The sequence below is a fragment of the Myodes glareolus genome, chromosome 6 (genome assembly GCF_982192425.1).
Source record: "Myodes glareolus chromosome 6, mMyoGla1.1, whole genome shotgun sequence".
In the NCBI taxonomy this organism is placed as follows: domain Eukaryota; kingdom Metazoa; phylum Chordata; class Mammalia; order Rodentia; family Cricetidae; genus Myodes; species Myodes glareolus.
This window is the reverse complement of record NC_142031.1, coordinates 95,131,328-95,144,657: the sequence shown is the minus strand read 5'-3', so window position 1 is coordinate 95,144,657 and position 13,330 is coordinate 95,131,328. Positions and strand designations below refer to the sequence as shown.

General features: G+C 43.2%; 1 protein-coding gene across 10 annotated transcripts in view; it reads left to right on the top strand.

Moving 5' to 3' along the window:
- The window catches only part of Ltbp1 (latent transforming growth factor beta binding protein 1), a 386,955-nt gene that overhangs the window by 209,264 nt on the left and 164,361 nt on the right, over window positions 1–13,330 (top strand). For all 10 annotated transcript variants that reach the window (XM_085691031.2, XM_048416147.3, XM_048416146.3 and 7 more), the window contains 2 exons: window positions 10,132–10,356; window positions 12,063–12,337. In XM_085691031.2, coding sequence (XP_085547157.2) covers window positions 10,132–10,356; window positions 12,063–12,337 — 500 coding nt within the window. The remainder of the gene's footprint in view (window positions 1–10,131; window positions 10,357–12,062; window positions 12,338–13,330) is intronic.

Here is a 13,330-nt window from a genome sequence, read left to right as displayed (position 1 = left end):
TGGTTAAAAATTAAATGAAGGTATACTGAACAAGCCATAGGGGAAGAGTTACATAATCTATATTCTGTCTACTTGGAATACTATGTAGATACTAAAATATGGATTCTTAAGACTATGTAGGAATGCATAACAAGGAGCAATGTAAAGAGTATGTACCTAATTATGCGAATGCACACTGTGCATTAAACCATCACCTGGACATCCCTAGGTTTTACTAGTTTGTGAGTTATAGATGCTGTCATGAAAAATTATCAAAACAAATTACGCCTTAGCCCTTGTTTATCTTCATCTCCTTTGCACCCTCCAAAAGTTACTCTGGGAAACCCAGTGGTTATTCCTCATCTACTACTTTATGCGGGCAAGCTGTAGTCACACGTGGTATCTATCCAGTTCTTCTGGTTAGATCCTCCGAGGTCCTCTGTTTCCCCAGAGAGGTCCCTCCAGAACCCTGGGTGTGTGTCAAGCCCGAGTCTCTTATAGCCCATGAAGCGCTGAGGTGAGTGCTTGGTAACTGTTATTCATCTCTTTCTTCAACCCCGTCCGGCTCTTTGACTTTGGAGCCCCAGAACAGCCCTGCTTCTTAGAGCCTCTGAAAGACAGCAGGAGGTAAGTGCCAGAAGGGTTGAGAACTTTGTCTGTTTTTGTCTGCTGATCTTACCAAATGTTAGAACAGTGTCTCATTGGAAGACAGACAATAAACATTCATTAAAGGAAAAGACACCCGTGGTGCTTCTAGCCTTCCTGTCTCACTTCACTAGAACTCAAGGGGACAGCAAGGAACCAATAATACACAAAGGCGCCCTCTGTAGCCAGGGGAATGCTTTCCGTCTACTCTCCAGCCAACGGTGCTTTTCTTGCTTCCTAATTCTTGACTCTTATTTACTATGCTTCTGCAGGAACCACGCACTTTATGGGCTCAGTTGGAAAAGCATTTGTTTTTCCTAGGGTGTATAGGTAACCTTAGTTTATTTTCCGGTGTCCTAACTGAATACCATAGCTGGAATAGTTCAAAGAGAAAAGAGATTTATTTAGTTCTTGGTTCTGGAGGGCCAAGAACATGACACACTTCTGGTTGGCTTCTGGTGAGGGCTTTCTTTCTGGTGGGGACCTGCCATGCACCTGAGGCAGCTCAGAGCATCACATGGCAAAGCAGAGCCAGCTTGCTAATGTAGATCTCTCTTTCTCTTTTTGTAAAGCCACCATGATAGTCATCAGTTCCACACTCCTGACTCCATCTAATCTTAATTGTCTCCTGCTACATGACAGACTTTTCCTGGGGAGACCACACACACACACACACACACACACACACACACACTTACTTTCCCCTCAAAAGGAACCCATGACAGACTAAAGAAACAACGTCACCTAAGTCCAATTTGGTGAATCAATAAGTTTTTAATTGGGGTTACTGACAGGAGTATGAAGGGTTCCTTACAGGAGCATGTGTGACTTAAAAAAGCAATCACATCACTAAAAAACTCAACCTGGGTGACAACTCACAAAAGCCGCAGCCTTGAAACGCTCTGCAGAGTTGACAGGCAGTTCAATGGCCCGACAATCTTCTCTTTGCAGCTCTGTGGGTTAGAGTCACGTCTCCTAGTAGCCATTAATTCATTAACTGTTTCTATGAAGCTGGGAATAGGAGCTGGAGAATGTTTCAAGCATCCACATTCCCAGTGCCATTTTTTTTTTTTTTTTTTTTTTTTTTTTTTTTTTAGCCATCCAGTATGGCAAGAGCCTCTCCGGCCCCTCTGGAGGGAGTGCTTCACTTTGGAGAAACTCACTTTATAACCTCTCTCAAGGACTCATCTCCAAACACCCCGAACATCCCTTGGGAGATTAGGTTTCGGTATGAGTTTTGGAGAGCACAAACCTCCTAGACGCAGAAGCTGAATAAAAGGAGAAATATTACAAGGGGCAAGGATGCAAGATGCATTTTTCCCCTGCCTAGCCTCCCCAGGGAGTCCTTAGAGAATGCTAATCAGGTTTTGTGAGTTCCCGTGTGCTCTGGCATATGGAAGAAAGGGCTAAAAGCATCATGACCTACCTCTTTCCTACACAGTCAAGTGACAATGGGAGAAAAGGGGCAACACAAGCAGAGCAGAAAGAAACTTGATAAATGATGTGGACATGGTGTTAGACCTCCCTCCGTGGTTGCAGGTGCCTCTAGTCAACATTCTCCTCTCTTCTTTGTTGAATGTTTTTGTTTTCTGAGTTCATACGTGTACCCAAACTTACCAACTACAGGAATTTGGCTATCTTTGATGTCAGACAGTTTTATTGAAATGCTGGGCTGTTGTTATATCTGCTTGTTGAGGTTTTTGACTCTGAAAATATTCAAAAATTCCAAATCTAGATTCATCTCAATTCCCTTTCTGAGGCACAGGAATGAGCAGATCTCGAGAAGATAATAATAGTGAGCTCGGTGGAAGTATGAACTTGGTATCTGGGAAGACCTGCAGGCAGCCCTTGCAAATCACAGTGGCGAAACCAAGTTTTAAAAGGGATTGAGGCTTCTCTTTAATATTACTGAAGAGAGCTCTGGCTTAAGTGGTGTTACTGGGTTTCTGCCTTTTGCAAGGATATTAAAAAAAATGTCAGGCCAGGGTGACCGAAGTGGCAGCACATCCCTTTAGATCGCTGCAGTGATGCCCTGCTAAGTTGGCCTGGCCTGCACAGATAAGGACCAAGATCGCCTTTATGAAATCTGTCTCCCTTTTCATTATGGGGTGGGTCATCATTTTTCCAGATTGACATGTCTGTGTCCTGTCCCCCAAGTAGTAAAACTTGGGTTTCAATCAGCATCCATCACTTAACAGATGAGATCCAGCTGCTTGAACACAGGTGGCAGATAGAAGGATATACAATGTCCCCATGTCGCCTTTTAAATTTTAAACCCTGTCAATCACATTTGATGAGAAGGAGAAGTTTGCACCTTGTCTCATTAGCTGGTTGTCTGAATGGCTTAGCACCAGGTTTTATACAAATGTGCATTAACATGACTGGCAAAGAGGGAGGCCCTTTTCCGGCCACATCCCATTTCCCAGGACAAATGACTCTCCACACTGGAGTGGATGGACTGCTGGCAGGGATGGGTGATACAGCTGAAGTTTTGAGAATTAGAATTTCGAGAATGAAGAATCTGAATCCCAGTTATCTCATTTGTAGTTAGAGGCATGACAATCCTTAAATATCCTTATTTTTTTGTTGTTTGTTTTAATTTAATTTAATTTACTTTTCATTTTACATAGCAACCCCACTTCCCCCTCAACTTGAAGCCTCGGTTGCTAAAGACTGTTGGCAAAGGATGTCATAGCTTAAGGTGTCTGCGATTTGTGGTGTTTACCAACGCATACAGTTTGCCAGCAAGAGTACAGATGGCGATAAAAGCGACTCAAGAGTTGGGGAGGAGTGGGCGCCGCTCTGAAGACTGGGAAGTGGAGTGTGGTGGTGGACTCCATCCACTAAGTTCCTCGGGGTTTACAAAGTATAAACCTAGATGAAGTGAGATAGCTCGCAGTGGTGGTAAGGTTGATGATTAATGAAGAGGAAATTATAAACAAAGCTGAAATGATGAATGGGCTATTCAAAATTAGAAGCTTTGGCATGGACTTCCTATCTCCTGGGTGTAAACAGGATACAGCATAGAAGCCTTTGCTAATGCCCACCAGCATTAAAATCTTTCATTCAGTATTTGTGGAATTCTTGTGTGTAGTCTTTGCTGTTCTACCCTTGTTAAACTCTCTATTTACGTTAACATGGCCACAGTATCCTCTCTGTCTGGGTATCTTGTTGGTGGAGGTTGAATAAAAGTGGCCTTCTGAGTTTGTAAAGCAGATGAATCAAAAAAAAATGTGCTCCTCTGTTCCTCTCTTCTGACTTCAGGTGGGGGCAATCATCGAAGCATCCCCTTGACTCCTGTCGCCATTAATTATTCTTCTTGGGACAGTGAAGCATATGCTAAGTGAGAAGGAAAACACATCTTCTCTGTCTTATTTAGGTTCTTAGACTCTGTAGCTGGCTCAAAATAGAAAAGAGGAGGGAATGGAGGGGGAGAGAGAGAGAGAGAGAGGAAAGTAGAGAGAGGAGAGAGGGAGGGAGGGAAGGAGAGAGAGAGGAAAGAGGAGAGAGTGGCGAGGGAATGACAGGGAGAGAGAGAGAGAGAGAGAGAGAGAGAGAGAGAGAGAGAGAGAGAGAGAGAGAGAGGCAAAGAGAGAGAGACAGACAGACAGACAGAGAGAGAGAGAGAGAGAGAGAGAGAGAGAGAGAGAGAGAAAGAGAGAATGTGTATATGTGTGTCCAGTGTTGGGAAGGTAACCCCAGGGCCTTGCCCATGCTATCCAAGTGTTCTAACATTCCTAACCCAGCTTTCAATCATTATGGAACGTATTTATTACCCAAAATCTTTACACTGCTCCCAGTATCCATCCACTTTCTGACTGAAAAAGAGGAGAGTTGAGGTGATAAAACCTTGATTTTCTAAAAATGTTGCTGCCTTTAGGGTATTAAGAAAAGGGAGCTAGAAACAAGCTGAGGTCCTCTAAGAGAGCCTTCTTCCTCTGATCAGAGATAGCTGTTAGAAGTAGTTGAAGCAGCTCTTCCCCTCAATGCCATGTTCTGTGCACGGGCCTCCTACAGATGGAGGTTTTTCCCTCTCCCATAAGAAATGGTCTGTCTGCTGGCTCGGAAAGTCCTGGGCAGGCAGAGGTTTTAGGATCAGCTGCAGGAGGCTCTGGAACGTTGTGAGGGCACCTTTTAGGAATGAGAGGCTTAAGTGTTTTCACAGTCAACTGAGATAACTGGAAAAAAAGAAGCAGCCTATTATCACAGCACAGAGTTTTAGAAAATGTCTCATTTGTATCTGAGCCCAAGCCTTTAGTATTTGTTATTCAAGTGGAGTCCCAATTTGCAAATGTGGAACGTGACAACTCTGTCATCCCAAGCCTGTGAATACCACAAGCTGTTTTACAGAGCGCAGGGGATGATGGCATGCATCTGAAACCCTCGATATGTTTTAAGCCTCTGACTCGCTCCTCCAAGAAGGATCCTTTGGCTAATTTTGGCCTTTTATAGTAGCATCATGGGATACTCCGAGGTGTTGTCGTGGAATGACACTTTCTGGAGAAGCAGGATAATGGTTCACATACCACTCGTTACGGCAGCAGTTCCCTGGGGACTATGTCATGCAAGATGGTGAATATGAGGGTGGCCAGCAAAATATTATGCCGACAAAGTTATGGCATTTCTCAGGAGGCATTCTATGTTCTCCCATCTAGTTAGATTTTCCAAAATATATGGGCCATAACCGGAGTTACAACCGACATACCGCAGGCTTCTCAAGCCAAGTTAAAGGGTAATTCATTCTTTTTCCTCTCCGTGTTCTGAAGAGGGTTATAGAAAATTAGTGGTATAGACCATAAGCCTTGCAGCGGTGCTCAGAGAGTGCTATGAACTCTCAAACAGAAGAAGCTACTCGTAGCTAAATCCTGCAGTCTGTAGATTGGTTTAGATTTTTTCCTTAAATATATAAAAGATGACTTAAGGGTGAAAGGATTGCCTGCTGCAAACATCAGTCTGAAGTTGTTGAGCTGAGTCAAGGGCCTTTATACCTTTACATGTTGTCCTTGAGATTTTAGAAAGTACTGGAACAAGAGAATAGATATTTTGTTCCTCATTCATAAGTGGCTATGAATAACACCTTTTAGTGATTAAAATGGCTAGGCAGAAGCTGTTCCCCAATCACTGGGGACACGGGGTTATTAGGGCTCATGGATGACTGCTGTTTTCTCTCGGCTAGCACAGCCCACAGGACAATTATAGGGAAATCATCTCTAGAGTGACAGGCAGACAGGCTTAGAGGACCTAAGCCCATGTTGGATTTTAGAGTCCATTAGCATTACCGGAAATACCTTATAAAGGCTGATTGGTTAATTTTAAAGATGTTTACTTCAATGAATTTATGTCAGTGCATATTATAGGCAGTCCTCAATTTACATATCTTAACCATATTATTTATTTAGGAAGAGTTTCACAATGTAACCTTGGATTTCCTAGAACTTGCCATGTAGACCAGGCTAGCCTTGAACTCAGAGCTCCACCTGCCTCTGTCCCCCTAAGCGCTGTGATTAAAGGTGTGTGCCACCATGTCTACCTTTACGTTGGAGCTTAATAGATGGAAACATTCAAGCTGCACAGCTTTTAAATATTTTTGTCAAAACATCAAAGGGGGGCGTAAATATGTAGAGCAATGAACGCAAAACAGTAAGGCTATTCTTTTTACCAGTTCACAATTGAAAAGGTTAGAAGCATGAAGAACTGAAATGGTTTATTTCTTTGATTGGAACCAGTCAAGAATAGTGTGAGCCTGTGGGAGATCTTCTCACTGTATAACTTATAACACAGAATCTCTCTTTTTCCCTCTAAACCCGCAGTTCTTAAGCTTGGGTTGCAACTCTGTTGGGCTTGAATGACCCTTTCACAGGGTCACCTAAGGCCATCAGAAAACACAGATATTTACAGTACAATTCATAGCAGTAGCAAAATTGCAGTATAAAGTAGCGATGCAGATAATTTTCATGCTACAGCTATCCATGGGGAGCTGTGTTAGAGGGTCGCAGCATTAGAAAGGTTGAGAATCTCTGCTCTATGGGCTGTCACACTCCTCTTCTTTTGGACAGAATTTTGGGATCAAACTTAAAGGAGTTTGATACCAGACTTGTGCACTCTGCGAGTCTCCTTCTCAGAGTGTTACTGTTACTTCCTCGAAGTCCATACCATCTTTTGATTATACAGTTTTCTTAAACATTGTGGGGTTCTATTGCTTTGGGGTTAGGAGGCAACAGGACTACCTGTCTTGGTGTGTGTCCCCAACTAAGGACTATATAGCACCTGCTCATCAGCTGAACTTGGCAGGAGGGATGGAATTAGGCACTGGTCATGATAGACCCCTGCCATTAGCAAAGGGATTGCTGGACAGAGATAGCAATGATGTTTACATTTGATGCATTTGTTCAGGGTACCGTGGCCACTAAAATTCCTGCAAAATTGGAAGAGAGTCTGTGTTCCACTGATGAATTATTCATAGGATTCATTATTCACGAAATATTCATATGAATATATATTTGCATAATATATTAGTGTCTTTAAGTATGGTACTCTTCATTGTTACTCAGGGTACATTGAGCTCACCCGGTGAATCAAATTATGGTTTTGAAGATGAAGTCAGAATTGAACTAGGAGTTCCAAGGATACTGACGACTTGAATCATTTTGACTACCTCTTCTTTTACCTGGTTCTGCTCAGAGTTGATGGGATACCAGCAGAAGTCCAGGGGTTCCCTAGGCCCCCGTTAATCTGAGTTGTTTGACTTAAGCTGAGACATTGGCCTAGAACAAAGTTTCTGGGGAGTGACCTGGTGATGTTTTCCAGCTCTCTCTCCTTCTCCACCTTCTCAGTTTCCGCCATGTTCTGCTGAGCCTCCTCGCAGATTCCATTGCTTCCTGTTTCTCTCAGTGCCTGCTGCCGTCACCCTGGGCTCTGTTTCCAACTTGTCTCTCAGTTATTATGACAGTTTCCAAACTGGCCCTCCCAGCATTGTCGCTTTTCTGCTCAGCTAATCCTGAATGCCATCTGCAGCACAGCCTTTCTGGAACATGCTGGCAACCTTCTTAATCCCCTCATTCAAGCCTCAGGATTGCCTGTCCATCACAGAATAAAGTCCAAGCCCCATGTTACGTCTTTAATAACCTCTTGGTCTGACATAAGACTTCACGTTCCAGCTTATAAGCCTGATCCTCTCCCTTCCTTTAAAAGCCTGGGTTTTAACAAGAAACATTGACTCACCCTCTCTGAGAGAAGCTACCTCTTCCTTTACAAAGATGATCTCTCTGGAGGATACTGTCTACATTTTCAATTTTGCTCAGTCTTGAAGATTGCTCCCAGTTGTCTTTTGGGAAGTGCTTTCTCAATTCTCACTTGAAGTTCTAAAGGGTTTTATTGATATGTTGCAGTCATTGATTCTTTGTGGTTTTAGTTATTCTGCATTGTTTAATGTCACTGGTGAACTGTGACGTTCCTGAAGGGAACAGACTGAAGCTTCTTTACAATCTAAGGAACGTGTTTAACAAAATGGCGGACACAGAACCGTTCGCTTCTTTTGATGTTTATGTTTACCTGTTTCTGTGTGTTTTCAGACCTTAAGCATTTCTGCTAGATTCTGAGCAATGTGTGAAGGGTGAAACTAAACAGGACTCATTCTCTGACCTCAGAGAACTTCAGTGGAGGGAGGTATGCACAGTAGTCTGACAGTTGTCATGTAGTCCAAGATGTGACCTGAACGGTAGTACCTGAGAGGCAACTTTCGATGCTTCTCAGAGAGGCAAGGGGGCCCGGCAGAGTCTAAAGGACAAACAGGAAGTCAGTCTGCGGAAGGGAGCTGAGTGGAAGGGGTCCCAGGCAGAGGACTCCACAAGAAGCTTGTCAGTGCTGAATGGAGTTCCGTGGGCTGTGCTGTGAGAGCTGGGGAGAGCTCAGGAGTGCTGAGATGCAGAGGGAGCGGAAGAGAGAAGTTCTAGAGTGGATGTCAATTGAGTGAGGCGGGGGAGAAGCAACCACGTTTTGCTAATGACCACTCCGGAGCTAGGGCTGTGAGAAGGGGGATGGTTACTACTGAGGATGGCGGGAGCTTGGGGGCGTCTATGGGATGTCTCCATGGAGATATACAGTTGTAGACAGTTTGAAGTTCAGGATAAAGCTTTGGCAGGATCCCGAGCTTGAGGACATAGTGAAGTGATAGCAACATTTGTGGAGCTAGTCAAGAAGACGGTAAGACCAGACCACAGTATGAAGCAGTGTTAAAGGAAGGCTTCTGAGAAAAATATGTAGATGGCTTAGGGAAGGAGGCAGGAATCAATTAGATGAGCGAGGTGCCATAGTAACCAAAGGAGAGCGACACAGAGACCGTTGTGTCCTTAGGAGGATGGGGTCTGTAGAGGAAAAGGAAGGCATGTCCTGTCCCGAGGTATCTTATTGGGAAGTAAAGAAAGATTTTAGGCAAGCGTAGTCATGACGGACACCATTTCAAGAACATAAAAGCTAAGAAGAAATGGAGTCGAGGCTTTTCTTGTTCAAGCGGGAAGAAATCTGATGGTGTTTAGCAGCTGCAAGGATGCGCTCACTAGCAATGAGGAAGGTCCGCCATAGCTGAGTTTCCCAAGTGAAAAACTGGAAATTCTTCACCCAGTGCATCTTCTTATCTTTTGATATTTTGATAAGTAAGGAAACTTCAAACTAATGATAACTTGAATACTATCAGATGTCTGGGTTTATTTGATTTTTTGTCAAATGGGCTGGAAAATCCCTATAAAGCATGTTTCAAGCTGTCTGAACTTTATGTCCTGAGTAGCACATAGTTCATTGTCTTCTACAGAAACAAAATTTATTACTCTAATTTGTTATTTTATCTGTTCTATGAGCAAATACCTACTCTATGCACAGTATCTTTTAGGTACTGAGGACATGATCAAAGTATAAGTATCTTTTCTTTCCATGAAGTTTATAATCTATGTTAGAGTTGGCTAATTGCCAGTAAACAGAGATGCAAAGCAATTTCAAATTGCAGGAGATATTTAAAATGGTACTGTGGTACACAGTAATCCTGAGTAGTGGTTACTTCATATGTACATACATTCATTATTTATTTTATGTGTCTACATGTGTATGTATGTGGGTCTGTTTGTGTGCCAGGGACCATGCGTGGAGGTCAGAGGACAAACTGCATGAATTAGTTCTCTCCTTCCACCATGTGGGGTCTGGGGATCAAATCCAGGTCATCAGACATGGCGACAGGCACTTCGGCCACTCAGCCATCTTGTAGACCTACTTCATTCTTTCCCTGTGAACTCTTCTCTCTGTTATTGGGGCAGCCAGTCACCAACTCACAGAAGCTAGGTGCCTTTTTATTGTCAGGAGAAGCTAACAGAAACTCTTCGGCCATGTATGGACGCCCAGTGGCTAGGATGTCTGAAATAGGATGTGTGTTTGGATGTGGAGGGAGGGTGCCGGTTAATCGTTATGTGACCTTTGGGACACTAACCAGCTCTCCACGTCGTTGTCTTTTTTTCTTTTCAGTAATTTGCCATCTTCCATGTATGAACGGTGGCCAGTGCAGCTCAAGGGACAAATGTCAATGCCCTCCAAATTTCACAGGAAAGCTTTGCCAGATCCCAGTCCTTGGTGCCAGTGGGCCTAAGCACTACCAGCACTCCCAACAGCCAGGCAAGGCGTTGGGATCACATGTCATCCATTCCACACACACCTTGCCTCTGACCATGACTAGCCAGCAAGGAGTCAAAGGTAAGCTTTGCGTTCTCATCTTACTCATTGCCCAGCCCACTGTCCCCAGGTCGTGCCCATAGCGAAGTCTCCACATACAGCCAGGCCTGGGGTTGACACAGACAGGCGAGTGTGGATCTGTGACCTGAGGGACGGCAGTGGAGACGGGAATGTGGGCCCCCGTATGTGGCTGCAGGCCTGTCTAGGTCACAGTGGACTGGCATCTGGAAAGTAAGATAGCTGTTAAGAAGCGCCTGCTCCTCGGGACTCAGCACCACAAAGTGATGGATGTGCAAGGCCAGAAACAAGGTCAGGGCTGGGCCCTGACAGCAGCCATAAACTAAGGGGCCACACCGCACCCGATAATGAATTTTGAGGCTGACAGACGCTTAGTTTGAGTCCCACGTGATCACTTATTGTCACTGGGCTTCACTCTGCCCATCTGTACAGGAAGGCAAACTAGGTCACTTGGAGCTCACACATTCTGTGACTAATTCATATTTTCACAACTGGCGTCCTTAGATCCTACGGCTTTCCAAGGGGGTCAGAGGAGTGTAACTGGCTCTTCTTCTTTAAACCCTGGATGTGTGTGCCAGAAGATGAGCATTTTGTCGGAAATTTTCTTTGAAAGGGGCAGAAAGGCAGTCTGGGACACATAAATACAGACACAGTGTGTCGTCAGAGAGAACACAAACATATATATATATATATATATATATATATATATATATATATACGTGTGTGTGTGTGTGCGTGTGTATGTATATATGTATACATACAAATGTCAAATGTTTTAGATATATGAGATATCTAAAACAGATAAAAGAGGCACGCTTTGTGAAACTGGATCTCTACTTTTAGTGGAAAAATTTAAGGCCTAAAACTTCTATAATGAAATTTCTATAGAAGAGATTTTATGAAATACACAAAAGTAACTAATCTCTGAGAGCCTATTATCACTTGGTAAGGTGTACTCACCTTGTTGTGAGAACATCACGAATTCATACTTTGTGATTCTAGTTAACAAAAAACTATTCCTGTTTCTTTTTTTAAAAGAGATTTATTTATTTTTATTTTGTGTGCATTGGTGTTTTGCCTGCATATATGTCTGTGTGAGGGTGTCAGATTCCCTGGAACTGGAGTTACAGACATTTGTGAGCTGCCTTGAGGGTGCTGGGTATTGAACCTAGGTCTTCTGAAAGAGCAATCAGTACTCTTACCCACTGAGCCATCTCTCCAGCCCCAGTATTCTTATTTCTTAATACATCTTTGTTGAGATACTATAGTGTTTGCATATTGAAGTTTTATTTAATTTCTTATTATATAGTTTTGTGTGTGTGTGTGTGTGTGTGTGTGTGTGTGTGTGTGTGTCCCAAAGTGCATGTGTGGAGGTCAGAGGACACCTGTGGAGTTAGTTCTCTCCCTCTTCCATGTTGCTTCCTGGGAAGCAAACTCAAGCCATCAGCCTCAGTGGCAGACACCTGTACCAGCTAAATCATTTTACTGCCCACAGTTTGGATTTTTTAAAAAATGCACAAAACCATCACTTTGAGTACAAAATTCTCAAGAATTTTGATGTTTGTGTCACAAAAAGATACTTTGTATATGTTATCCTTTGTGGAGTCAATTAGTAGATGTGTGTTTATAAACTCCATTTCATGTTTTATAAATCTTGAGTTTCCTATTAATGATTTACGATTAACAAATTGTCCTCCTGATCTTTGTAGTGAAATTTCCCCCCAACATAGTCAATATCCATGTGAAACACCCTCCCGAGGCTTCTGTCCAGATACACCAGGTTTCCAGAATTGACGGCCCAATGGGCCAGAAGGTGAAAGAAGCTCACCCAGGCCAGTCACAAGTCTCTTACCAAGGGCTTCCGGTCCAGAAGACCCAGACGGTACATTCAACGTACTCCCACCAGCAGGTCATCCCACATGTGTATCCCGTGGCTGCCAAGACACAGCTCGGTCGATGCTTCCAGGAAACCATCGGGTCACAGGTGAGCAGTGTGTTTCAGGCCATCTTGATAACGTTTTCTGGGTGGGACATCATCCTAATAAGAAACCAGGCCTTGTACAAATGAATTTCTACAGAAGAGACTGGTAAGCTACGGTGAATTTAGAAATAAGATTTTATTGAAATGTAGCCACACACATTCATTTACTTTTCATCTCTGCCAGTCTCGTGCAGGGAGCAGAACTTAGTATATCTAATGAGTATATCACGTGGTCTACAAACGCATTTATTTTGTGTCCCTTTACAGAAAAAAGTCTTACTGACACATGATGTATAGAATAATTTTAAGTAGTGAACTTCAGGAAGTGTTGCCGGACTTTCATGGTATCTTGTTTATACTTGTTCGAGTGTGTGTATGTGTGTGTGTGTTTGTGCATGTGTGTGTGTGTACACATGTCCACAATGATCTGTGTGCAAAACATACCAGCCCTGAGATATGGTAGAGGAGCTACCTTATACAAAAATGTCTGAAAATATTTTCTTAGTGTTTTGATAATTTAGGTATTAGTAAATAGAGTTTAATTCGGAATCTCCTATGCAATAATAATTGATATCATCTTTTGTTTCCTTTTAATCTGCAGTTAAGTTGGCTATGAATAAATTATTCAGTGCGAATTTTAAATGTCATTGGAGTTATATAGCATGAGGGCTGGCTTGTTGGGGTTTCTGTCCTGCCCAGTTCCCACAGTCGTTAGGCCCCAAAGAAAATCACACAGAGGTCTCCATAAGTTATAAAATTGATTGGCCCATTAGCTCAGGCTTCTTATTATTAGCTCTTATAACATAGTAACCCATTATTCTTATCTATGTTAGCCAAATGGCTCAGAGCCTTTTTCAGTGGGGTAGGTCACATCCTGCTTCTTCTGTGGTCTGGGCAGGACTGCGAGAGAGTTTCCTTCTTTCTGGAATACTCCTGTTCTCATTGCCCCACCTCTACTTCCTGTCTGGTCGTCTTGCCTATACTTCCTGCCTGGCT